Consider the following 27,959-nt stretch of genomic DNA (forward strand, 5'->3'; position numbering starts at 1 on the left):
TCCGCCCCGCTCCCTCCTCGCCCCGCCCTCCCTCTCTGACGGAGCGGCGCGCGGCGATGACGCGACTGGCGCGCGGCCGCGGAAGTAGGGGGGGGAGGAGGCGGCGGCGAGGTGCGCGTGCGCGCGCGGAGGCCGGGCCGAGGTTCTACCGGTGTCCGGCCACCCGTCGGGCCGCGGCGCGGCCATGAACTGGCTGTTTCCTCTCGGTAAGGGCGGCGGCGCCTCCTCGTCCGCCGCGCCGCTGCCCGCCCTCACCAGTCTCCAGCAGCAGAAGCAGCGGCAGATTGAGTCCCTGCGCGGTGCGCACGCCTCGTGAGTGGCCGCGGCCGGGTCGGGCGCCCCGTCTGGGCCTGGGCGTGACTTCGCCCCCGGAGGGCCCTCCCGCCGACCCCGGGCTGGGTTCGGGCCGAGATGGGACCCGTCTGTGTGAAGCCCTGACGGGTCCTGCCGGCCCTCGGCCTGCCCGGGGCGGGAGAGCGGAGCGGCTCTGCGGGACGCGGCCGGGGGGCGGGGGGAGCTTCCTGGGAACGGGTTAGAGGAACGTGCTTGTTGGAAGCGAAGGATGAAACATCCGGTGTAAAGGTTCTGTCGCTCAAGCAGCAGCGGCACGGCAGCCCTGCTGGCCTTGAGAGCTGCTCTGCTGGGAGGCACGGCTTTTCTTCGTTGAGAACGGACTGTACGAGAGACTTGTTTTCCCTGGATGCTCACCGCAGATATAGGCAGGGTTTTCTCCTGTTCAACAGCCACAATTTTACAGCACTAGACCTTTCTTCGTTCTGAGAAATTTCTGATGGCAGAACTGCTAATCAGTTTCACGTGTTCTTGATCTGCTAACTATGCTCGTCTCCTTTTGCAAAGATATCCACGCTTCAGATCTCTCCATTTCAGTGACCATGTAAGCAGTCATCGAGCTTCTGAGGAAGCCGGTCCCCTCTGAAATGGTTTGATAGCAATCTCCAAAAACTATCTATAAAAAGGAAAGAGAATGTTTTGTGTTGTGTTCATCTGACACCAAGGGCCTGCTTGTGGTTGTAGACTTACTTAGGTGCAAACAACTCTACTGTGAGTTAGCACATGGGAAGCACAAGTATGAAAATACTGCTTATTGCTGCTGTTGCTTGAACTGAAGTGTGTTCAGAGCCAGTTTCACAAATATTTTGGAAAGATGGCTCACTCCTCTAAGAAGTTTTCTCTTGGGTATGCAACACCTTACTGAACTAGATGTTTTTGTTGGGCCCGCCTTACCGAGTCCTATATTCCTGCTCTTTTTGTTGTAGTACAGAGAAGCTCACCTAAAGTTATTATTATTAAAAAACAAAACAAACAAACAAAAAAACCAACAACAGTTTTCTTGTATTTGCTGTATTAGCCAGAATTAAGAATGTGGTTTTTCATGTGCACGCATTTCCACTTGGGAAAGAAACAATTCACTTTATTGGTTGAAGACTTTGCTTGCAGAAGGTGTCAGCTCAGTCAGGTCATTTGTTTTTTGTCTCCTGCTTCTACTCTCCGTCCCCAGTTCCAATAGACTGTGCAAGTGAGGGGAGCACATTTATATACTCATCTGAAGACAATCTTGTGTCTGGCTGTTAAGGTGCTGACATACCAGTGTCTTAAGGGTAGGAATGTGTGAGAGATTACAGTGAGAATCCTTCAGTTAAGAAGGAAGAATGGTGATTCCTGTGCATGAAGTACCAGAGGAGACCCTTCAACTCTTGTTTGTTTGGTTCTGATGTATGATGGTTTCCTCAAAAAGCATGAGTTATCACAGAGAGAGAGAGTGGATACTGAGTTTCTTGAGAGAGGGATAAAGTCAGGCTGGGGGACATGTAATGTGTAGCTGGATTTGTAACTTACTCTCTTTATTCCTGAAGCTCTGAAAGCTAGAGTTGTAAATTACATGTGCAAATGATGCTTTGGATAGATAGGAAACATGCCTAACACTGTAATAACAGATTTGCAGATAATAGTGGTTGTTTTTTTTTTTTTTTTTTTTTGGGGGGGGGGGGGGGAGGGAGAAGTAATTGTACAGATTGTATCTGGCAGAGAATGCAGGGGTATTTCTGAAATTGGGTGCAAAGAGGCTTTTAAGCAGCACCCAGCTGTGATTATTACCAATCCTAGCTGTGTTCCCTCTGCTTACATGGGAGCTTATGTCAGAGGAGTATATTAGTAACCATTTGAAGGCGGGAAACGTGGCAGAGGAAGTGGTCTGCTTGAAAGCTTTGTTTTGACTGAGGGATTGTATGAGGCTGATTTTCTATCCCTTCTTTAAAGCAGGATCTCAGCCTAGGTACGTTTATGTTGTCAGGTAATTATGCATCCAAGCAAAATCTCCTTCTTGCATTCTTTGGGATGCCATCTTTCAAAACACTTTTGCTATGTGTAAAATCATGGAGTGTTTTGAATGTTGAAATTGCCTTTCTACTAATGCAGCTGATTTTAAAGATTTTCTCAGAAGGAGCACATTTCAATTCAGTTTCATAAGTTTTTGTGAGAAGTTTTTTCACTTGATGGTTTCAGGGAGTCTGTCTCTTGATTATCCCTGGATTAGGGCCTTCAATTCTTGGCAAGTAGCTTTTCTCCAGGTAAAAGTTCTTGAAAATATCAGTGTAAGTGCACAGGACTTGGTGTATGCAGACAAAAATATACCTATTAAATAATTTATTATCGTGTTAAGAAAGCAGCCAGTGTTATTTGTGCTTTATACACTGCTTTGTAGGCAAGATGGCAATACCTTGTTGTGCATGGGATGCAAAATAAGTTGGGAGTGTTGATAGATCGCCATTGCTCTGCCTGTATTAGTACTGCTTCTGATAATGCTGAGGTTTGAAGTTTTTTCCTTAATCTTCAGTATTTCATTATAGTATCCTAAAGCATATTAACTTATTCCAGTGTTTTCAGTTTTATTCTTAAAAGGCTTTCAAACGAAACAGAAAATATCTCAGGTTTTGCCTGTTTTTAGAGAATAGGTACCAAGGCTGTCATACTGGACATCAATTGGATACTAAAAATTTCTTTTTTGACAGCATTGCAGAAATTCAGAAAGATGTGGAATATCGACTGCCATTCACTGTAAACAACTTGACAATTAATATTAACATGTAAGTAAGGTGGGATATCTCTAAATGCATGTCTTAAACATTATAATTTTCTCATCAAAAGTAGTAATGGAACATAAGTAGGTCCATCTGATATCTAATTGCAGGAACTGTTGCCCCAATTTGCCTTCATAGTCTTGGCAATCTGACTGAAACTAGCTCTGTCCATGATGCAGATGCTCAGGTCAAAGAGTAATTATATTTTGCCATGCTCAGTTCCTAAGATATCTGCATATTTTTAACTGAAGGTGAGCAGTGGAAAACTCTGAGGATTTCTGAGTCTTTGAGTCCCTGACAGGTGAAAGCAAATGCTAACTGACTGATCCGATGTCAACTTGTGGTATCAGCTTTTACCACAGTGAAGCTTTTGGATAATGGTTTGAAAGTGATTTGTTGTAATATACCCTGTGAATTTGTTTGTGGTGAGGGGGTGCTTCTGCTTTGGTAAATGTTGATAACATTCAATTCTCAAGTTTTTTTTTTTTATTACTCAGCCCCACAGTTTTGCTGACTTACCTGCAAAGTTATGCTGAGTACTTTACTTTAGAGTAATACAATTTGTATGAAAGTATTCTCAACACATTATAGGTTTTTCTTTGTCGGTGGACATAATTGCATCACTCTTCCTACAGTTCTTCTCAGTAAATGCTCTCCTGTTCCATCAAAATGTAGTATTCTAATCTCTGTGAAGTTTCATTACTGAGTTCTGATTTTGTAACTGAATAATTTTCTCTTGTACTCCATGGTGTATCTCCATAACGGTTTTCATAGAAGAGTATGGTTATGTGAGCTACTGTGCTTTTGCTTTGCATAAGAAGCCTTCTTGAAGCACACTTTATGGGATGTATTAACAATTATTCTTGTATTTACAGCTTGCTTCCACCTCAATTTCCTCAGGAAAAACCAGTCATCAGTGTTTTCCCACCTGTGAGACATCATCTAATGGACAAGCAGGGAGTATATGTGACTGGTCCACTAATAAACAATGTATGTATAGTTTGTATTTCCACAAATATATATTAATAGCAATTCTAGTGCATCGTGGTAGATTATTGACAGTACTTGTGTTGGTTTGGTTTTTTCAAAAAGACTAATGCTGATGTTAATCCTTCTCATGTTTTTGGTTTGAAAACAGATTCAGTACTGTTCAGTATACTGTTCATTCTGTTCTTACTGCTATTAATGAGTTCAGTATTCCACAGAGTTAAAATTAAGGTAGCTTAGAAAGTTCCTGTCTCTTCTTGTTAGTGCTGATAGCACAGTTCATGTTTCTCTATAGTGAATCACAAATTAGTAAGAAAGATGTTTTTAGACTGTTCTGTTACCTACTTCTTTCAACCCTAATCCTCTTAGAAGAATTATTGAATTTTTGCCCTAATAAGCAGGACTTTCATATGCTGTTCTTTTTTTTTCCTCCCCTCCCCCCCCAAAATGGTATTGTTGGGGGAGGGGTCCAGTTTTGTTTTGTTAGAGTGACATTTCCTGAATGGTGCAACGAATTATGTGTTTGATCTCTTAGGTAAATCTTTTGGGCTCGTTAATTAAGTTTTCATTGTTCATCAGAAATTTTGTACTTAATTGATTCTCTATTGACAATGGAATATGCAAAAAAGGTTTTTCAACTTTCTGTTTCTGTTCTGAACGGCTTTGCTACTTAAAGCATTTGGATGTTGTGCATAAGCAATTTACAGCAGACAATGCATTTCTGAAATGCATTCTGAAGCTGCCATGTGGGCATAGTGAATGTTCATGCTCATTGTATTTTTTAACTGCTAGACTACAGGAATATTTTTTTCTTCTGTATCCAGCTTTAGTAATGATTTTTTCTTTCATACTAGTTTACAATGCACTCGGATCTTGGAAAAATTATTCAAAGTTTACTGGATGAGTTTTGGAAAAATCCACCAGTCCTGGCTCCTAGTTCAACATCATTTCCATAGTAAGTGTCTATAAAGATGCTGATATGTAATCTTGTATAACTAAGTTAGCTTAAAAAATATGAAGACAAATATTAGGAGGGCAGGAATACTGTGGTAAATTTACTGAAAGACACATATCTGCTGCATCTGCACAAACTGATGTGTGTGCTTGATGACATAAAGTATTTTGAGAAGAAACAGTAGACTTGATGGGATTTATATGCTCATGCAACTTTATGTGCTTCTCTTTTCTTGAAAATGCACTAATATTTACAATAGATAAAATCTTGAATTTGCTTTACATTCATTTGAGTGTTGCTTCTTTGTATTTTTCATTATGTTCCAGGCTTGGAAGTTGTTTTCCATTGCTCATGTGTAACTACAGTTTTAAATAGTCATACTAAATATGCAGAGCCTGAGACATTACAGCCTTGTCTGTACACAGTGCTTTTTATGTCTGACAGTGATATTTGGATTAGATGAAGCTGCAGCTCTGAATTTAAAAAAAAAAAATGTTATTGGAAAGTGGTTACAAATGTGTTGTCAAAGCTGTTAAATTTTACCTTGTAAACAAGAACTAACGAAGGACACATGCATTTTTCAGGATTTTAAGATATATGTAATTTTAAATTTATGTTTTAAGAAGTGTTTAAATAGTTGTTTTATTAGAATTAAGAGTGCATCTGTGTTTGTGTTTTTTTTTGCTTTTTTTTTATTCACATACAAGTGAATAGCTCAATAAAGTTGTGTGTTTGCTGCACAACTATATCCTTTTTATGTTAGAAGTAAATATGAGCAGAAAATGCCAAGTTTATGGTCTTGAAAATTCAATGGTGTGTCTTGTCTGTGGTCTAGCAATTATAATACCAGTGATAAGAAAAGTGTTCTAAGCAGCTGGTTGCTGATGGCCACGGTTTTTGTTGGTTTTAGCCTTTACAGCAAACCAGCTGGAATGCCTCCATATGCTCCTCAGGGGTTTCCGTTTCTTCCTCCATACCCGCCTCAAGAAACAAATAGAACAATGGCACCCGTGCCTGCTTCTGAATCAGTTTCTTCAAGTTACACTACAGAAAAGCCTGCTGCTCCCTGTTATGGCTTGATTGCTGATCTGCCACTACCTGTTCCAACAGCAGAAATAGTGCTTCAGGTCTGTGTATTGAGATTTACTGCTTAAGCCATCAGACACTGGGTGCAAATCCACTGAAAGGCATACATGGCGTTGAATAAAACTCAAATAATTGTTTTGCTGGTGCTTGGCAAATGAAACTAATTCTGGTTGTGATGAAGGTTTTTTTAGAACAAACTTCAATTTGGCTTCAGCTAAACATGTTTTTGAGTTTCAGTGACCTGGAATTATGCTAATGTAGTTTTTGAGCTGCGCTCTCCCCAGCAGCTGTGACTGTTAATCTAGGTACAGAAAATGAGGTGCTTTTCTACACAGGATTTCCTGCCCAAAGGCTGTCTGGTGAGAAAAGTGCGCAGTGTCGAGCCTTCATGTGCAGAACGTGAAGAGTTTCTCATTTTCCTGCTTCAAATGGAGTCTCTTTGTGGGTCTGAATGTCTGAACTTGCACACTCCTCAAACTCCTGCAATCTGGAGGAATTTTTTTGAGTGCCTTCCAAAAAGGAACTTCATAGACAAATGTTCAGTCTTCTACTCATCACAAGAGTAAAACTCTGTCTTTAGAAGCAAAGCTTCTCTCATCTTGGAAGCCACAATTTTTTCCTCCTTTGTAAACTTTTTATGAGGGGTAGGAGGGAAGGACATGCAGGAAATCAGAATGTCAATTTCTTTTCTCTGTGTTCAGTTCCCCAAGCTATACTCCTCTTGTGTGTTTCCTCAGTTATTTGACTCTTATGAAATTAATGACTTAGCAAAATGCAGTGTTTTTTTTTTCCTCCAAAATTGACCTTTTTTTGACATGCCATCTCAGACATTCCTTTGTATTTTGTTGTGATGATTGAGTTGAGACTTTCTCTGTTTGGAGACAGCATTACAGTTGCTTATTACTTTTCCTATTTTACTTGTTGCTGGTGAACATTCACCTCCATTTTTGGATTAATCAGGTTATCTACCAACAAATCACTCTTCAAAAACCTGCTAATCATTTCTTATCTTCCATTTAGGTCGGCCAGAACGGATTTACTTACAAGATGCCTGATATTCCTGATACCTTTCCAGAACTTCTGGAACTGAGGTAAATAATTTTTCCATAATCATTAAAAGGCAATTACTGCTGTGTGTGATTTTGGTCATAATTCTGAATATGTCACAGAAATGTCTTTGTAGTAATTGTTGTTACCAAACAACCAGTTACCAAAATTGTACAGTGAGAAAGTGAGCCAGCCTTGTGTTTAGACAGGCTTCTATTTTAAGGTTTTTTGAATGGGAAAAATACTTCAGGATTCAACACCAGAAAAAAGTGCAGTTACTTCTGCTTTCCTAACTATCAATATTCTGCTGTCTTCAGATGTTCACTAGTGATTTAATTGCAGCTAAAATAGTAGGAGGAAATTTCTAAATAGAAAAGTGACAGGGGAAATGGACTTGAAACTTGTTCAGAAATAACATTCTCTTAAGTGTTTGGGCTGTAGCAAAAGGTAAACAATGGACTACTTTGTGAGCAGCTCACTGTATGCAGTAGGGTTAGATTAGGTAAATCCAAGTGGTTAGTTGCCAACTGTCCCAGGGCGAATCACCTCCACATCTGAATAATTCAATTCATATACTTATTATGCAAATATTTTCATCAAAATATATTTTATCGTGTTTCAAAAATTGTGTTAATTAGTGTTCCCAGCAACTCCCTCATTTGTAGTGAGACAGTCTTCTGAATCAGTTATCTGGGATTGGATACAATACTCATTAATTACGAATTCCAGAAGTTTTAGGAAATCAGTTTATTCATTTTCTGGCCTTGCTTATTTATGCTGTCATCACAGATTATTATCAATGTTATTGTCAGTGTCCTTTCAAAAAGGAAAAGGCCTTGGCAATGAAAACTTCTGTTTGTTTGTTAGTTTCCCTGGACACCTTCTGAAGAGCTCGTGTTAAATTTAGCTAAGTCAGTTATAACTTTTAGCAGCATCTGCAATACATAACATAAAGTTTGTACAGGGTATGAGAAGGGTGTAGTTGAAGTGTTAGGATTTCTTAGCAATATAAATGTATTTAAAAGTCATGAACGGTAAAGCAGTTACACTAAGTAGCTTTATTGGGTAGAGGTGGCAAGGCTTTGGTACATGGGTGCTGCACTGGGGGTCTCTGTGAGAAAGGGTCATGTTCTGCCACTGTGCCAGGCTGAGCAGCTAACTTCCTGCAGGACAGCTGAGCTGATCAGCAGAGCTGATTGCAGCTCTATGAAAACATCTTTAAGAAAAAGCAAAGAGTTGTAAAAGCAATGAAGAGTTGTAAAAGCAGCAGAGTGGGGGGTCGGAATAGGTGGGGAAAGTGTGAGTCCTGAGAACAGCAAGTTCAAGCAAAGGAGGAGTGCAGGAGGGACTGTGGAGCAAATATTTACCTGCAGAGAACCATGTCAAAGCAGTCTATGGAGGACCCTATGCTGGAGCAGGTAGATATGCCCTGAAAGAGACTGCTGCTGCAAGAGCCCACATTAGCAGGCTCTCCTGCCATGAGCTGCAGCCCATGGAGAGGACATACACTGGAGCAGAGGGAAGAGTTGAGGAGTGAGCTGCAGAGCATTGTGTTAAGGACTGACTGCAACCCACATTTCCCTTGTGGTAATGGGGGAGGTGGAGGGGTGAGTTGGGAATAAAAGAGTGATATTGAGCCTAGGAGCAAGTTTTTCTCTTTGTTTCTCAGCACCTAACTCAGTTGGCATTAAAATATTTTTTCCATGTTGAGTCTGTTTCTGTGACAGAAATCAGTAGGTACTTTCCCTTGTGTCTGTGTCAAGCCATGCACTTTTCCATCTTATTTTTTCCCCACATTCTGCTAAGGAACAGAGTGAGGGGCAGTTGGCTGCCAGGTGCCAAAGCAGCCAAGGTCAGTCTGCCACAGTAGCATTAAAACTGCTTTGAAGTAAGGCTTAAAATGTGGGATACATCTTAATACAGAGGTTTTTAAGCACACTGCTGCATAATAGAGCTCACAATCCTTGAGAAAAGGGTAAAAAGCTGTGGCTAAGCGTGCTGTATCTGTAAAGTTCCTGGTGAATTCCTCAAACTTTTGTCTTTTGACAGAAATGAAAGACTCTTCGTGTAATGCTTATTTTTAACTTCGGATATGTTTTCTTTCTGTTTGAATGTAGTATATCAGAGCTGACCAATATGAATGAGAAAGAGGAGGTGTTGCTGGAACAGTTTGTGAATCTACCACAACTGAAGCAAGTCATTACTGATAGAGATGAGTTAGTGAAAAGCATTGAAGAGCTGGCAAGTAAGATGTCAAAAAAAAAAAAGAATATGTTTCTGCATTCTGAGAACTGAATCCTTTAAAATAATAATAATAATAGCAACTTTATTTTACAGAAAAAAATTTGTTGCTGGAGCCCAGTCTAGAGGCAAAAAGACAGACAGTGTTGGATAAAGTAAGTGAACAGTAAAGTGTTTTTCAGAAATTAGTTGTAATATTTTGCTTTTTCAGGGGGAAAACATTCTTTCTTCTTTCTTTCAGTATGAGCAACTCACACAGATGAAAGCAGCCTTTGAAAAAAAGATGCAAAGACAGCATGAACTTAGTGAGGTATAATCTCTTTATCTTAAGAATGCTTCACTGAACTTAAGTTTTGATTTGTATCTTTATCCAAACAGAATATTCTGATTAGATTCTAATTTTATGTGAAATAATAAGATTCACATTAGAGATGAAATAAAGTGGTATGAAGTTCCAATCAGTTTGAGAGCAAAATAATGTTAAAATTGCACTGCTGTTTTTCTTACAGTAGTGTAGAAACAAAGTTGGCAGGGCGTATGATGAGCCTTTAGAGCTGCTCTTAAGTACTGTGGCATAGAGTTTTAAGAGTAAAATTATTTATAGAGAAGGGTTTAATTGTACCCATTTAACATAGCAAACGTGTAAAGCCGTACCTGATTGAAATGATTAAAACTATTGCCGTAGAAACTTAAATTCTGTGCTTCGCTGCGTATGCTTCCTTTGTGCAGCGTGTTGCATATGTTGTTGAACTGGCTTCTGGCATTGAATTCCACGCAGTGCTGTTTCTTAGAGATTCATTTGGTCACTTAGACTTTCTTGTAGTAAAACATGGCCACAAAGATGATAAAGAACCTGGAGCACCTCTCTTATGAGGAAAGACTGAGTGACCAGGGTCTGTTCAGCCTTGAGAAAAGGAGACTGAGAGGGGATCTGATCAATGTCTTTAGGTGTAGGAGACAAAGGGACAAGACCAAACTCTTTCAGCATCGTGCAGTGATAGGACAAGGAGAAACAGCCACAAATTGAAGTATAGGAAATTCCACACAAATATGTGTAAGATCTTCTTCATGGTAAGGGTGATGGAGCACTGGAACATGCTGCCCAGAGAGGTTGTGGAGTCTCCTTCTCTGGAAGTGATCAAGATCCAGCCTGGACACCTACCTGTGCAACCTGGTCTAGGGAGCCTGTTTTGCATGGGGGTTGGGCTAGATGATAGCTAGAGGTCCTTTCTAGCCCCTCTGGTTCTGTGATTCTGTATTATTCACGTATCCCATATTTATATAGCCATATATCTTTTTTTCTTCTTGGTAATGTGGATTTAGATGGGCAGTGCAGCATTAATAGAAGTTTTTATTTTCTTAGAGTTGCAGTCCAAGCGCTCTGCAAGCCAGACTTAAAGTAGCTGCTCATGAAGCTGAAGAGGAATCTGACACTATTGCAGAAGACTTCTTGGAAGGCAAAACAGAAATAGATGACTTTCTTAGTAGCTTCATGGAAAAGAGAACGGTATATAAAATACAAGTCATTCTAATCTGAGAGATATACAGAATATAGGTAATAAATTAAGACAGATTTTGAGCAGTGCTATAATTCAGAGGGTGCTTTAGCAAGCTCCAAAAAGTTTCGGTTTATTTAAAATAGAATCAGCGTTCTGGATGCAATAAATTTAAGGCAGGAATGAAAAGATCTTCTCCACTAGACCCCTGCCTGTGCTGTTGCAGGTATTTTTGTGCCAGTTTTCCCTGTATTGTCTGTAGATACAGGGAACAAAAATTTTATATTTGGAAGTTGGTATAGCGTGACATGTTATAATGAATAACATAATGGTGAAGTTATTAAAGTTCTTAAACTAATTAAGTCTTTTGATGGCTATCTCCAAGTAAGTTGCAGGTTCAAAATCAGTGCTCGTGCAGTGATGAGTGCAACTTACTGTATAATGAACCATTCTTTAAAGGTACCTGATAAATGCATTTCATAATAAAGGAAATGTTTTTAATGTATGCAGTTGTGGATGGAACAATGTTATCAGTATACACAGTTGTTCAGCCTTGAGTTTGGAAGGGAGGCTCACAGGTCTTTCCCTTCTTAAAGAGCCTACACAGTAGCTAAGTCATTAAAGAGAATCTGCAGTACACGTTGTGCAAAATTCCTTTCAGAATTGACTCTCCTGTCTCTTCCAGCTCTGCCACTGTAGACGAGCCAAAGAAGAAAAACTTCAACAGGCAATAGCAATGCACAGCCAATTTCATGCTCCACTATAGGTAAACTGCTGTTTTAATATTTGTGATGAATTTATTTTTTTTTAATCTACCACACTGTTACACACAAATTGCTAACTGCAATGGATTTGTTGCAATGCCTAGAGTTTTAATAATGCTTGGATTGGGAATAAAGCGTGCTGCACCTGTTCACTGAAATTTAAGACACTATTCCTGAAGGAGTTAATATATCTAATTTTGGAAATCTGTCTTTACAGGTTTCCTGCAAACTACATCTGCCAACAGAAGAGTGAAAAACCCAGTAAAGCACACTTTTTAATAACTATTATTTGCAAATAGGCATTTCATCTTATGTGGTTGTATTTATAGAAGATTGTATACAGAGCTGGGACTGTTTTTGTACAAATTAGAATGTCTCTTTATATTCTCATTGTACTCAAGAATCCTTCTATTGCAAACTTTGCACTAATTTCTTGTATTTATTGTTGATAGTTCTTATTATATTTAAGTTCCTGCTGCTATACCCCATTCTTCAAAGATTAAATATCTAAATATGTAATTTTGACTAGCTTTTTACATTTTTATAAAAGCATAATTCATATCTTTTGTATTTTGAAATTTAAAAGGATTTGGCTTGATCTGTGGAAGAGTTTGAGATAAATGGTGATAGAGCTTTGGAAACTGAAGAAGTTCGTAATTGGAGATAGTCAGTAAATTCACAAGCTGTCTTTTCTTGAAGCCAAAATGTTTAAGAACAGTTTTTGTTACTTTTAAGTGATAACACAAAACTAATTATAGCCTATACTCTGTTTTGGATAAGCTGATCTGGATTAAGCAAAAGTTGTGTTGGAACAAACTGCATTGGAAACAAAATGGAATGAACGATCTCTGTGTAGATTTGATATGTTGCTCAGTAGCACCGATGCACTTGATTTCAGGTGTGGCCTGGTACCTAGCACTGTAATTAAACACAATTTCATCTAACAATTTCATTTTCATGTTCGTTTTTACTTATTGAGAAACAAGTCAGATTACCTTCTAGTTTGTGTTTTATGCAATGCGACTATGTGTGAAGAACTCAAAGACACTACAAAATTTAATTCAGAATTTCTTTTGAAGCAGCAGTTACCCTCTTGTTTTTAAGCAACAAAGGAACTGATCTGGCTACAGTTAGGTTGTGTGCTGTGTTAAGGCCAGTGATAAACTTGTAAGTGAGCCTTAAGTCTGCCCTTTAATCACTGAATCTTGTCTCAGGTTAGACAACTTGTTTGTTTCTTTTTTAGTGTAAACATGTATTAGATGAGAATGGCTAGGACTAAGTGCAGTATTCTGTAGGACAAAAATACAACCCCAAAGCACATGTACGTATATTCTCTCTTGCTCTTGCAAAAAGGCAAGATCTTGTTCTTGTCAGTGAATTAGACTTTTGTTGAGATGATGAAGTTCCAGAAGAACAGAAGTATTGTTCTTGAAGAGAAATATGGTAAAGAACTGAATAAGTGATCTGTCAGGGAGCCTGCTTCTTCCTTATCAGGAAACAGTTTGGAGATAACCCTCTTAACTAAGACACTGTTCTATTTTACCTATGTAGGGCCAAAGCATCACCGATTCAAGCCTCATTCTAAAGCAGGTCGTAGAATCATTAAGGCTGGTTCGGAAGAGTACTTTTCTGTATCACTATCAGTCCTATACTCAATACTGGCAAAATGGGACATGATATTTCTTTGGAACTGGAGAAAAATGAGTAAATCTGAAGCTAAGAAAAAATCTAACAAGCTTAATTGTAAGAAGTCAGTACCACAGGCTAGTGAATCTTCAAATGGAACGTTAATATCAGTCCTGTTGTACTTTACAGTATTGTGGTTGTCTGTCTTAAACTACTGCCTTTCGTGGCAAATGTATTACTGCTGTTTGAGGTGGTGGTTGTTGTTTGTAAAGCTGGCCCAAATTCTGAGATTGGCTATCCCAAGAAAAATACAACTGTGGTCCAAATCAAAAAAGATACATAGGTGCCTGAAGAAAAAATTAATTGTAAGTGCCACTGATTAAGCAATAATGTACAGAATATCTTAAAAGATAAATTCCACTGACTGTGCATAATAGTGCTTTTTATATTGATGCAGTACTTATGTTAATTTGATAACTAAAGCCCCAATTCAACACAAACTTGCATGAAAGGTTTTCAGGAGGCTCTGGACACAAATCTCCCAGTAATGTGATTTCTGCAGCTCTTCCTCAGTTGGACAGCTGTTTTCCTTGCACATCTTATAATCCTATGGAATTACTGCCTTCTGTTGAACATTACATATTATGGTGCTCTTCTGTAGTGAGTGAATTCTCCAGCCAGGTCACTTTCAGAGAATTTGCTTCTCAAACTAGTAGGAGTTTTCCACACTTGAGCCTTTTCTCTTAGGTTAGTTCTGTTTTCCAAGAGATCACACTTAGAAACATAGGGTTTCTCCATACAGTCCTTCTGATGGTAGTGAGGGAGAATCTAAGATGTCAGTGTTCCATGCAAGTCCTTCATACAGTGTTTCTTTTACAGGGATGTGAAAATCTGAAGTCCTTCATTTTCTCCCTTTTTATTTTCTCTCTTATAGTGTTGTTTCTATTTTAAAGATTTATTTTTTTTAAAGCATTTAAAAACTCATCCTGTAGAACAGAAGCTCAGAACACCCTGAATCCATCAGTGGTGTACTTAGTCAATTACAGATATCCTGTAAAATAAATAGGAATGGCCAGCCTGCTTCTGGCTCTTGCAGGATATGCCAGTCTGCTGCTGTCTTTGTCAGTGTTGTTGCTTTTTATTTTCTTTTGTTGTCCTTTTAGTTTAATACTAGTTATGCCAATGCAAACACTTCCCTTAAAGCTAGCTTTCTTAATGTCACCAGAACACATAATAAAACACCAATTATTACTCTGTGAGAGGTAACTGGAATCTAGCATGCTGATAGTTCATAGTGAAGCACGTTCCTTACCTTATTTTGCAGAAATGTGAGGTGTATTTGTAAATTGAGCTTCAAGCAATTCCCTATAAAGTGTAAGAGGATTGAAACTGCTGTTAGATGCACATCCTTCAATCTTTTGAAATGTGTTCAGCAGTCTGGAGTAATAGGTTGCACACAGTGACTGGTTTCTGAAGACCTTCCCGTGTCACATCCATATTGAGGTGTTTTATCGAATGGAAGAGTGAAATAAATGAAAGAAACGTGAAAGTAAGGAGGTGACTTTGGTGTTTTTGGTGTTGCAGTAGTTTGGGGTGGGAGCGACGGCCCATTCTGTTTTGTAACTGCTAATTGAGCCTGGTTGTGTCTGTTAGAGTATCTGATCTCAGCGCAAAATGTTCTCCTGTTCTTTATTTTTCTGTAATTGATTTTAGTCCTCTTGGCAAGAGGCTACTTAAATCCAGAACTGATTGCTCCATATAGCAATTGTAACTCAATGGTATTTTAAAATTTCTCTGGTCTGCAGTATGTCTGAAATCAATTAGGTTTCCTTTTAGGGGGAAATAGCATACAACTGCTGTTAATGGTACATTCTGTTGGGGATTATAGAAGAAAGCTTTCCTAGATGTCACAGCTCATTTTACATGCTAAACCCTTCTGAAAGACAAGGACTGTCAGATATGTACAGCTATGCTAACCAACGCTACAAGCAAAAGACTATAAAAATTAGTTCTGAGTAATATCTAATCTTTAACTGTCTTTTTTGCTTTGTACATACTGCTTCAGCTTTGCCACTTTGGACCTTGATCAAATGCAGAAGTGAGAAATCTTTTAGTCGTGTTTCTGACCGAGTTTTAATTACTACCACTGAAGACTAGGAATGGTCTCTTAAGAGAGAAAGCTGAAATAAAACACAGGCAACACAGTTAAAGTCAGCTATTACAGCCTTATTGTGTACATTACTCTGAATAATAAATACTGTACTGTGTTAAACTTACAAATAAAGGCTTTGGGATTTTTGACAAATTTGGTAGTTGTTTTAAATTACAGATAGAGTTACGCATTTCAGATGTTGGGCTGGAAACCGGTGGTGCAGAAGCTACTCAAAAAGACAAACTTCCATTCTTTGTATGCAGTGTTTTGAGCTTTTTTTGTTTAACTCTTTGAACTGCAGTAATTCCTGGAGTCATCTTCATTAAAATGGGTTTTGAAAACCCGTATTGCAGCTCTAGTTCAAGCTTTTTTTACATGTTTTGGCTTGATCAGATAGTCCTAGAGATCAAATATAGTAATAAGCTACAAAGAAAGCCTGTGTACCAGTAATAAGTGAGTACTGTAACACAGTAAGAAAAGAACTGAAGTTTTCAGTTGTTGAGAACAGTGCATTGTTCAAAATACTTCCGCAAGCCACGGACTTAAAAACAAGTCCTTGCTTCAGTTCAGTCACTGGTTCTAGTGAACCAGTAAAGTCTAGTTAGATTCTTTTACAGAATGCTTCATATTAGAAAACTACTGAATTTTAAAATAGTATTTGCTGGCTTCTGGTGCCTTATTGTTACCAGTCTAAATAATGTAAGTTAAGTGCTTATTTTAATATTCTTTTCTATCTCCCAGTTCTCTGGTAATGTTTCTGGCCTTTCTCAATACAGGTTTGCTGTACTCCTGTTGAAATCTTTGTCCTCGAGGCAAAGGCCACCTCTTTGTTATTGCTGTTTTAGTTATTGTATTTGTATTGCCAAACATCTTCTATGCTATGTAAACTCACTGTAACTTCTAAGAGTGTAGCTCACCCCCTCACTTAATTTTATGAAGGGCTTTCCTCCCTGTTCCTTGCTTTTGGTAAGATCCTTCCCTCTAGGCTGTCTGTACAATTAATGAATATACAGATGTTATGGTATAGCAGAGAGCTTGGCTACGTAGCTGTTATTACGCCAAAGCAGGAAACAGAAACGATAGGTACACTACCCGTATCCTGGGCTTGCGTGGAAAACTCTGGTGGAGTGGATCTCCAGAAGAGATCCTTCCCCACTGGTAGCCAACTCTTGAAAGGGTCTAGGAGAGGTGCAGCCAGGCTCCACCCCTTCCGGCAGCACAGGTAAATTGCCTTCACCTGTGCTCCTGTGGCTCATTGCTCACCTCAGGTGATCAATCAGAGGTTCAGGCCATGATTCAGCAGTTCCCATACAGCTGTCCCCTCCAACTTTTTCCATCTTATTTCTCAACTTCTCGGAATCAACTACCAGTTTACTGCCTTTGTTGATGTTGTGTGTAAAGCAGCTGGTCAGTGCTTTTTCGTTCCCTTCTTCAGCCAGAGATCAGCTATTTGATTCACTGTTTGATCCCATTAACTTCAGTGTCCTTTAGATACATATTTTCCTACTAAAGAACACCATGAAATGAGGTTAAAATTACTCTGCAAAAACCTATAATGCTTTTCTAATTCCTTCTTCTCAGCTGTTTGTTATGCTCATGTGTGTCCTATTGCAAATTACAGAGGGTTTATGCCAAATTTAGAAGAATTTGCAACAGAGGGAGGATCCCTGCAAGGCTCCAAAAAAATAAAATTGTTCATAGCGTGGTTTTCACATCCTTTGTATTCTGCATTCCCTAGAAAAATTAAAGGGATGTAACAGATTCCCATGTAATAAACTCAAGTCAATTAATAGCAGCTTAAACAACTTGATTCAAGTGTGAAATAAAAAGCCACCTTAATTTCATCCAGGATTATGAAGTAATGTAACCATCTGTCCATGACCTACGTATTTATTTGGAATTGTTTCTCAGCACTAATGTCACAAATACATAGCATTGCAATGAAAACAATAGTAGTAGTGCAAAATTCCAAGGATTCAAAGACACATCACAGCAGACTGACTGCTAAGCAGAAACTTCATTTAAAATGTTAGTATGTCAATATTTCAGGTGTAAAGCTAGTTATAAGGAATTGCATAAGCAACATGAAGATAGTACTTTGAGTTTGCATATGTTCCTGTTCTGCATTTGTTTATAAGCATGTCTAATACAGTACAATACCATGATATACAATTCTACATTTTAAAGATGTGAAATAATATTACCCACTCTCAAACTCATTTTTAGGAAGAATAGTTGTACATATTTTGTTTTCAATGCTGACTTCACAGCATGTTTCTTTACTTTGAGAAAACCCATTCAAAACTTCTTTTAATGCCATAAATTTGACAGGCTACGTTCAAAATATGAAACATTTTTAAAAGTACAATTAAAATCAGGACATTCGTTTAATAAAAAGCCATGGAGATTAAAAACCAGAAGGCTGTAGATTTTCAGCAGCATGTAATTTATCATAGCCCTACTTTTAATTGAGTGACAGTGATTTATCAACTGAGGCTTGGCCTTCCCAGCACAGCAGTAAGATAAATCTTGCTGTTAAGAATTGAATTATTTGTTCAAAGACAGTAACTTCCTTAGGATATTAATAATACTGAAGTTTAGCTACTCATTTTTAATAAGAAGTTCTTAGAACAAAATGAAAAGACATCTCACAAAAGCAACTGGACTAATAAAATCTAAAGCTTCTAAATTGAGGTATATTTATATAATTCAGCCTGTAAATCTGTACTTCAAGGAGAAGTACAAAGTGCAATCAAAGTAAACTTACATTACTACCATGCTTTGCTTTACTGTAGCTCAATACCACATGAGTGCCTCCAAGCCAGTAAGAGCAGATGTAATAATTTTATTGTTAATTCCTTCCTATTAAGGAGGGGAAAAAAAAAAGAAAAAAAAAAAAAAAAGACTTGGAAGCACTACAGCTTGATGTTGAGGCCTTTCAGTGTGTTTCAAAACATCCTAAGTGGTTTACTTCCATATCTGTGATTATGAAAACTTATTGTACCTACTGTTGAAAATTATTAAAACAAACTTGAGATTATATTTTCTATTCTGTTGTTCCACTCCATCTTTAATATTAGAAAAGGAAAAAAAAATTCTTTGAATTAGTCATTTTCTTAAATTAGCATTACTATGCTCTTCTGAGGTTGGCAAGTGCTAAAAAGAGAAAAATTTTGTGCAGATAAAAACACCTTGGTTTTGTTTTTTAAACAAAACTTGGAAGAAATATTCTTCATAGGAATTATTGTATGGCAGTAACTTTTAATTCTGAATTTAAGCAGTGCTTTCATAAATGACTTTTATGAATGAGTTTGGACTCCTTATCACCTGTGCAGTATGTGTGTCTTACTCCCACTGAAATAACACTGATTAGGAGTCAAAATAGCCGGGATTTTTATTATGTTTAGAATTTTACGGCCTAACATCGTTCATTTTAAAGGTATTCTTTGCCATAAAGACTGTTATAAGTATTGTTATATTGATTGAAGTTTCGCTCACAGAAACTTCTGAACTTTCAGCACTGGTTGAGAATCAAGTACAATTGGGATGCAGTCACATTCAGCAGCTGCAGCTTGTAAAGAATCTTTGGGCTCAATACTGCATTTGTTCCCTTCAGCAAACATGTTCATTTGCTGGATTTACACTGCCTTAAAGGACCGTAGTAGGAGAAAATGGAAAGTAGTTGCTGGAGTTCAAAAAAACAAAACAAAACAAAAACAACAACACTGCTCATGGGAAAAGAAAGGAATATAAGGTATGTCCAACGGCAAAAAGAATCTACAACAAAAAGTTTTGACTAATACACCAGTAAGCCTGGTGCTAATGAACCTTCAGCTTTGTCCATACATAAAGTACTTCGGAATTTTGTGTTTCTGGAGAATAACTATTAATTTGTACAATAAATAATTATGGAAATGTACAGGGTGAGGAATAATTATGTGCAGCATTGATAAAGTGAAAGGAAACACCACATCGGCTTAAATAAATATTCATAACATCAGAGATTAGCATTATGTCTTTAATAATGGCTTGTTCTGCTAAATCTTTACTTACATAATTGCACAGTTCCCTTTCTTTGGATTACTTCTTCAGGCCACAGACAATTCCCATTCTTCATCTGATTAAAAGTTGTTGCTCCAGACCACGAAGGACTCAGCTGCATCTTGATCCTTGCTGCTGTGAAGGCATTTCAGACTGCCAGGCATACAGCTTCATCTGAATCCTTGCCACTGTCTTCGCTAGGCAAACAGCCACCTGCACTTGGAGACCTACAGCTTAAGTCCTCCACACCAGACTCTTGGTCACTGTTAGCTGAGAGGTCAGGATCAGAGCTTTTCAGGTTGTCCTGTGTCAAAATCAAGGCTGAATCTTCTTCATCCCCTTGTGAAGGGCTCCGGGATGGGAAAGATTTCAGATCATTGCTGTACTCTTGGGGAGTGTTAGCTAAGCTGTTGTTGGAAGCAGAAAGCACTAACTCCTTGCTTCGGTCTTGCTGCTTACTCTTGACTTTATTACCACTTAATTGCAGTTTTTGAAGATTTGCCAATCTCTGAAATAAAGGAGAGAGTATATATTACATGCACACATTTAAGACTCAGTTTCCTTTTAAGTGTCTTTACCTTTTGAAAAACAAAGAAACTGAAGAGCCCAACCCAAGTGGCACCCTATAAACCTATTTGTGAAGTATGCGGAACTGAGTTACTAAATGATACAAAATTTGCTTCAGGAATAGTATTTGTGCACCAACACATGATTTTTTTATTCCTTAAATAAAGAAGTCCACCTTTGTGTCTTATGGATGCCAAAAGCAAAGCATTCCTAGCAATTTATGTGAGGATGTGGACAGTGGATGGACATCCTCATGGCAGAAATGGACAAGGCATGTAGGAGACTCTTCCACATGTGGAATCGGGTTTTGTTTGCCATTAGGTCTGAATGTCCCAGATTTTTATAAGTGCTTATTACCTCTCCCAAGACTGCCAGTTCTTCTTCCAGCTGTTGAGTCTCCTCCTTCACTGCCATCAGATAATCAATGACTGACTGTCGAGGATGCAGCCCCTTTTCAAAGCGGTTGTACATACCACTCCAGAATCTGAAATTGATGGGGTGATCAGTAATTTTGTGAGATGGCTTCAGAAGACTTAAATACATACTTTTTTTTCCCTTTTTTCCCAGCTGTCATTGGAGTGTGTACATGTTGCATACATTCATTAAATATTTATTTGGTAAGGTTTACGGTTCATTTACATGAGGTCCATGCTGAAGATGCAAATCAATGGACAGAGCTTGAACCACTTCTTATACGAAACAGAGAGAAAGGTGAATGACTTGGGTCATAGTGAGCTTTGGGTGGCTCACTGATTCAGGCTTTCAGCAATTCATCTCATTGTGGATAAGCAATGGCACAGCCTATCAGAGGAACAAGTATCCGCCAAGAGTAACGCAAACTTTTGCTACAGTACTTTCTTCTATTTACATTGTGTGCACTTCGGAGCATTGAGCTCTTTTTCATCCTTGGGAGAAAAGAACTCAATCTCAAGTCTGTAGCTTGCTGTAGCACTCTTCTGTTTTCCTCAAAGCACGTGGCCGGAACCTGACTTTGGAAATGTAAGTAGTTCACCAGACAGGTTAAGTAACTGAGAGAGCTGCCTTTGGATGCAGCAGTCAAGAAGCTACTGAGTACATTATTTAAGTCAGATTCTCTCCTAAGTTTATCATCTGATAGCTCATGTTTGGAAATCCTCACGCAACCAAGTAATTCAATTAAAATCAACTGGATTATTCATCCAGTGGAGTATCAGTATTTTATAAATCTCACTTTACCAAAGAATAAGATTAATAGCTATTTTTAAACTGTTTTAAAATGGCTATGACCTGGGAGAGCAGACATGAAAAAATACAGTTCCTGTCACCCAGGGTATTTATTTTAGCAAAGGATTTTACTTTTTATTAGAAAACAAGCTAATTGGTTTTGCTTAAGTCACATTTTTGTGTATTTCTAATCACGTTCTCCTTATGTTAAGATTAATTGAACTATTAATTACTTGAGTCAGGATGCCAATACCAGCATTGCAAAAATTAACAGGCATTGTTAAATTTTGAAAAAATCTCAGTAGTACACACAACAGGTTTTACTTGATATTTAAGTATAATGTCAACGTGGAGAAAGTCTGCCTTCTGTTTTTGTCCGAATGCTTGGTTTGGCAATTAAACTGTATCAAATTATGATTGCAAAAATGACTGCAAATGGAAGAAGTTTAAATAAATTCAAATTTAGAAAACATTGATGACAACAGAACTGAAATAGCTGCTTCTCAGTGGAAGATGTGAGTAACCTCAAAATTAGGACACACAACTATCAATATAGCTCTAATCTTAAGCTTCTTTTCAGACTAATACTCTGCTGTGGAATGCTGCAGAGGTGTTGGCTGACTATGAGCATGCAAGGAAGAGACACATTGCATCTGAATCTGAATTCAGTCTCCATACATTTTCGAATGGAATCATAAATACAAAGGCATTATGTTCTGTACTAACACATCTGTGAGGGTGTGCTCCCCCCCTCCCTAGCATCCTCCTTTGGCTTGGTTGTTATGCACAAGCCTAGCTTAGGACTGATAACGCTGTCCCACTAAATGCTACGACTATGAGCCAATCATCTTACCCCATAAATAGCGAGCAGCCTGAGAGCCCCTTGAGCTCTAATTCTCATAACCAGACTTCATGTGATCTCCCCAGTTCCTTCTAACTACTGAGATGCTTTAGTGACTGTGGTCACAGGGTGTGATATGTGAAGTAATTATTGGAGATAACTTATTGGGATATTCCTCTCTTAAAAAAGAAAAGTGCTGAAGAAACCTCCCGTGTGGAATGCAGCAAATATGCAAGGAGTCTGTTCACTGACAATTCTCAAAGGCAGGAAATATTACCTACTTGTACAAGAAGTTGCAGGGAGCCATCTGTGGGTGCAGGGTCCCCCAGGTTTGACTGTGGTCTGGTCTGTACAAAGGATTCAGGTAATCTGCACGATTTTTCCACAAGTGAGCCCACAGTGAATATGTTCGTTCTTGGATTCTGAAAAAATATAGTCAAGTATATAAACATGTCTAGCATGCTTCAGGTATTGATAAAGCTCTGTTAAGGCATTCCAGTGCTCTGTTTGTAGTCAGCTTTATACTTTCTTAGCAGAATTAGATGTAAGTTATAAGTACAGGGAGGCCTTGGTGAAACTAGGAGGGAGTCATTTGTAACTTGTGCTGGTCATACAGACTTGGTAAGCCTGATATCTGTATGAATGCTAACTGGCTGCAGAGGCTGAGTAGTCATTTGTTTTCTCTACCCTAAGTTAAATTCAGTCATGTTGGGCTTGTAATCATGCCACTGGCACTGACAGTTACTACACAAAATAATCTTTACAAAAATAATCTTCAGAAAATAATGCTTTACAAGGGAGTATCATGATTCTGTCAGGCAAAGAGACTTTCTGCTTCTTTTTAAGGTTCAATGCTTTTTATGTGGATCACAAAGGCTGGGTTATGGACACAACTTATGCCATACGATGGTGGAGTTGAGTATTGGCCAGGAAGCATGTAGTTCTCATATACAGGTTAGGAAACAGAGGAACAGTGACTCTTAAACTGAGAACTTAACGAGGGTTAGAATCATCTTCAGATTTCTTCAAAGCTGCATGGGCAATTACCTTGTATTTTGTTAATGCAGTGGCTAGAGACCTAATGCTCTCTCATCAGTTCTCTCACTAATCCCTGTTATGCACACTACGGATTATAGTCACAGCAGAGTCCCACTGCAGAGGATCAACTCTTTTGGTATTAATCTGTGTCACTAGAAGATGACAACCAAGAATAATACACTGCACCTTGAACTGTATGAAACCTTGCACAGCTTCAATGCAGTAATACCCACAGACCTCGACAGAATAAAGGACTAAAGAAAAGGCCTTCTTACTTCAGCTCTCGTCTCTCCTTCTGGCTGTTACACAGGAAATTACCAAACTGGCAGGAATAGATGTGGTGTTGTATGTGGATCAGGAATCTCTCATTGAACTCAAAGGCACAAGGAAACTGTTCCATTAGCTGCCAGACACACTCAATGAACTGGTCAATAACAGGGGATATCTCCTTTGGATCTCCATCTAAATTGCCATACCTAAACCAAGACAAAAAATGTTCAATTATAACCTGAAATCTTCTGGGAAAACTGAATTTATGCTAGTGAAAACAAAACTCTCATTTTCAGCATACATGTATATCGTAGCTATTAATTTCTGAAATCTCAAACACAAGTATATTTTTACTTACAAAAATGATGCAAGACTCATGAAGTAGAAGGAAAGCAGTACTTATCAAATAGGAACAAAAGAGCTTACAAGTACCTTGTTGCTTCACAGCCTGTTACAGCTGGCTGCTGCATAGCTATACTTCAACCTTATTACTAGACAGTTGTGCCACAGTAACAGAAGTCATCCTAAGAATAACTGCAACAACTTCAGCGAGCTATCCTGGACAGCCTCTGAATGGTAGACCACTGCCAGACCCAGAAAACAGAGCTGGAGATGAAATGCATAACTTTGGCAGGAAATAGTTTAAGGCTGCCCTCTCTTAGTGACATTTTTAGAAAGTGGGAAATTATTTACGTGCTACTGTATCTACCAAGTAATGGGAAATTTTCTATCTGTAAAACTGTTGGAACAACTTGCTGCAGGGGACCTTGAAGAACAGAAGCCTGAAATACAAAACACAGAAGTAGAACAGTATTTCATAAGTCCTTCTAATAGGAAGGAGTATTTTTAATTATTCTGTTTGTCTAGTACATGTATAGTGTGTGTCTGTGTGTGTATACAAAAACATGACACATATATGCCAATGCAGTGAAAATCCATCAACATCTAAAATTGAAATTTCTACTTCTCCTGCTGGAATTTCACAGGTGTTGTAGCACTGCAAAGATTTCCTGAAAATTTGTTTTAACTACAAGATAAATTTATACTCATATCAATCAGTATTATGTTCCAGATGCCCAAGATAACTTGTCAGATAAATGAAATGAAAAAGTCGTATATTTGGACATTTCTGAGCAAATTTTCTCATTAGAGAAAAAAGCATAATAGGAAAAGTATATCTTAGTTGTAGGCATGTCTATGAGTTATCTATTAATACTATCCTAGAAGATGGATGCTTTCCTGACATGAGAAGTCTTGGCATTGCTGAAACATCTGCTGGGTTCCAAAGGCATTTTACAAGCCACATACTTTTCTCTCGCGTGCATCTCTCATTGCACACAGCAACTGCAAGGCCAGCACTCAGTATTCCCAGCAATCTTTGAGTGCATATATAAGAAATATATGAAGAAAATATTTCACTTCAATTTTTCCAGGTAGCTAAATTATATAGTGGGAGAAAATGTGATACACTCAGGGTGTTTTGTTGATATGCTTTGAATGACAACAAGTAACGAATGGCAGTGGAAAATGACAACATAATACATATATATACATAGAGAGAGAAAAACCTTTGCATGGCCTTACCTGTGATTAAATTTGTGACCAAAGGAAACCCAGTCTTTTTCAATTAAAACCTAAAATGAGAATATTGCCTTCAATGTAGTGGAGCAGAGCTGACACATGTTGAAGCAGGCAGAAGAATGGTATAAACAAGTAGTATTAGAATCCCAGGTAATGTTCAGAATAAGCAGAAAAGAGACGAGCCAGATATGATGTAAGCAAGCAGTATTGGAATCTCAAGTGATTTTTACAGAAAGCAGAAAAATAACAAGCAATGTGCACCAGTGGCAGCTCAAGAGAAAGTAGCATTCTTGACCAATGCAGGTAGGATGCTAGTATTTCAGCACAACTTAAATTAGTTTAATTCATCATTTTCTAAAAATAGAACCTACCAATGTTTCAAACCTCTTTTTAATAAGTGCCCATTAACTTAACAACTAGGGCTGATTTGCTTTGAAAAAGGAACGGATTTTTCAACAAGCTCATTCATTGCAATCTAGTGTCCAGGGAGCACACAACTTTGACACTCACAACTTCACGATGCCTGAAAATAAATACAAACTCCTGCTTGCACAAAAAAAAAAAAAAAAATAAAGTAAATAAATCCTTAGGGCTTCAAGAAAGTTTTTTGGTCAAGGTTAGGGAAAAAAAATAAATAGGTGTGTACCTAGCTGAAAAGGCATACTAAAGGAAATTTATTTTCCATTAGAAACAAAGCCATTCATCTTAATGTTCTCTAAAATGATACCATAAAATTTTCATTTACTCTCTGAAAAAAAACCTGCTTACCATGAATCCCTTCATAGTTCTGTAATGCGGATCCAAGAAAAGGCTTGCTACAGAGCAAACCTGGGCTGTTCTATCCCAGCCATCAGAGCAGTGAACAAGCACACTTACACCTTCCTCAGCCACAGCCTGAGAACACAGAAAAAGTTGGAGATTTCACAGACAGAGGAGAAGCAATGGTAAGAGAGGAAAAGTGAGACAGCACAGTAGGGAGGGCATTCATTTGGGAACTGGGAAACTCCATTTTTTATTCTGCCACAGACTTTCTGAAGTTTTTCTCATTTGCAAGGTCTTTATATTATCCTATCCTATGCAGCATGGTGGCTGCAGCATCACTTGTTAATGTACCAGTACAGGAGGAAATGGGATCCATATCAACAGTGATTACACTAAAGGAGCAGTGAATCTCATGCCATGTGTCAAGCAGTCTTTCTAATTGCCAAGTTGTTGTCTACTCTGGCTATGGGTTACTTTCAGTACTTATAGTGAAGTTGTTTTACCTGCATGGAATGACTAAATATGCCTTTGGGCTATGTAAAAAGAAGAGGAAGAAATAACCCTTTGACCGTACCCAGGATGGAGAAGATCTGGATCGCAGTACCAGCTCACAGTTCTGCGAACGCAAACGAGATCTAAATATTGGATCTGGGAACTTCGAGGAGAAGATTATAAAAATCTCATTTATAACACATGATAGGAACTTTTCCCTGTATTTCAGATGAGAATAGGCACATTTTCAAAAATATACCAGCACAGTCATCTGGATGATGGCTTCACCAGTTCTCAGTGCAGAAGGCCAGCTGTGTACATGAATAATCTGACCACACAGATCACAGGACGATTAAAATACATCAGTTGCTCAGAGTAGACTGTTACTTAAAGCTAATTCAGCTACTGCTAATGCTTTCACTCACAGCAGCTGCAGAACAGCCATATTTCCATGTGATACCTAATTTCTCTCCTTGATGAATATGTCAATAATGGCAATGTCAGCCTCTGATGCCAGGATGTTACCATGGATATTATCACACCATACTGCATTAAATACATGCTTGTCATGGTTTGGGGCAAAGCCTGTGGCAGTGGTGAACATTCATATCTAATAAGCAAGATTGTAACAATCACTTTAAAGTAAAACTCTGGAGAGAGAAAACTATTTTATACATAATCCAGGAGAAACACATAAAGAAAGGATTATACTAAATTTTCCAGAGTCTTGTGCTGCATTATTTTTGGAAGTTGAGAGTTATTTTAAATTCTAAGGAGTTTGGTATTTGTCATTTTTAAGGAGAACTATACTTAGAAAGCAGAGAAATAAAATAGTTTAGGAAAGACACTGCTTAAGAAAACAAACGTTTAGATTAAATGTGGGCTTAAAAGGGAACAAAGAGAAATAATAAATTATCTATGTTTATCTAAAGAGACAAGTATGTTCTACTAAAATAGAACCCATGTGGGCAGAAGACCAAAAACTGAGAACAGGGAACTGTGCAAATAAGAATAAGTCAAAATGCATGCCCAAGGAAGCGTAAGAGTAGCAACCATATGGAGAAAGAATGCATTTTTTCATACATTAATGCTGAGTCACTGGCATACATTAATGCTGAGGAATAAGCTGGCAAAAGCTAATTAAATGATTTGATGTCTGTAAGCTAGTAGCGCTGGGAGAAAAAATGTGTTTATCCTGCAGCTGGTGCTCAGGTAAGAAACTACAACTGCTGAGCAGGAAGAAGCAAGGCAAGAGAAATGAGCAGATGCTGAGGTGAGAGATCCATTAAGTTTGTCCATATATTCCTAAATGGAAGGTCTTGTAAATAAAATGGCCTGCACTAAAAAGAACTGTTCAGTTCTTATTTATGTTCTTAAAAAATAAGAACAGAACCAGTAAAAGATGCTGCTCAAGGATGGAAGTAATAAAATTAAAATTACTTTTAGTAGATGACAAATATCTGTATTACTTGAGGATTAGAAGAAATAATTTCTTACTAAAGCACTTTTTCTCTGAAGCAGTTATCAAGCATTTAAGAGTAGAAGTCACTAGAGAGTTTGTCCATTGTAATTGACAGGTACTGGGTTAGGAAGTGAATTTAGATGTTAATGTTAATGTTAGCATAATGTTAATATTCCTTTAAGACAAATTTAATGTGAAGAAGTAGTCATAGAGAAGAAACCTTCAACAGGGAAGCAGTGGAGAAGGCAAG

At 38.2% G+C, this 27,959-nt stretch overlaps 2 protein-coding genes across 10 annotated transcripts in view; one reads left to right on the top strand and one right to left on the bottom strand.

Moving 5' to 3' along the window:
- The first annotated feature begins 82 nt into the window (after positions 1-82).
- VPS37A (VPS37A subunit of ESCRT-I) lies at positions 83-12,621 on the top strand. 5 transcript variants are annotated; one of them, XR_008206515.1, is made up of 12 exons: positions 83-312; positions 3,030-3,104; positions 3,974-4,088; positions 4,940-5,040; positions 5,951-6,167; positions 7,147-7,217; positions 9,291-9,418; positions 9,511-9,569; positions 9,656-9,724; positions 10,778-10,969; positions 11,596-11,676; positions 11,892-12,621. XR_008206515.1 is itself a non-coding variant. In XM_052682085.1 (12 exons), exons 1-11 carry the CDS (start codon positions 185-187, stop codon positions 11,674-11,676), a joined length of 1,188 nt encoding a protein of 395 aa, XP_052538045.1. In that variant the 5' UTR covers positions 86-184; the 3' UTR covers positions 11,892-12,621. The 5 variants fall into 5 exon arrangements, 4 of the variants coding, with proteins under 4 accessions (XP_052538045.1, XP_052538048.1, XP_052538047.1 ...); XM_052682085.1 differs by having other exon boundaries at positions 86-312; positions 10,778-10,921; XM_052682088.1 differs by having other exon boundaries at positions 102-206; positions 10,778-10,921.
- Positions 12,622-14,254: 1,633 nt separating this feature from the next.
- The window catches only part of MTMR7 (myotubularin related protein 7), a 64,997-nt gene continuing 51,292 nt past the window's right edge, over positions 14,255-27,959 (bottom strand). For 4 of the 5 annotated variants that reach the window (XM_052682064.1, XM_052682062.1, XM_052682066.1 and 1 more), the window contains 7 exons: positions 25,762-25,887; positions 24,997-25,046; positions 23,418-23,618; positions 22,386-22,526; positions 20,418-20,544; positions 16,545-20,001; positions 14,255-15,480 (listed from right to left, as the gene is read on the bottom strand). In XM_052682064.1, coding sequence (XP_052538024.1) covers positions 19,642-20,001; positions 20,418-20,544; positions 22,386-22,526; positions 23,418-23,618; positions 24,997-25,046; positions 25,762-25,887 — 1,005 coding nt within the window. In that variant the 3' untranslated portion in view covers positions 14,255-15,480; positions 16,545-19,641. The remainder of the gene's footprint in view (positions 15,481-16,544; positions 20,002-20,417; positions 20,545-22,385; positions 22,527-23,417; positions 23,619-24,996; positions 25,047-25,761; positions 25,888-27,959) is intronic. The other variant, XM_052682063.1, reaches the window with a different exon arrangement.

Source organism: Tympanuchus pallidicinctus, unplaced genomic scaffold, assembly GCF_026119805.1.
Source record: "Tympanuchus pallidicinctus isolate F22 unplaced genomic scaffold, pur_lepc_1.0 scaffold2, whole genome shotgun sequence".
Classification (NCBI taxonomy): Eukaryota; Metazoa; Chordata; class Aves; order Galliformes; family Phasianidae; genus Tympanuchus; species Tympanuchus pallidicinctus.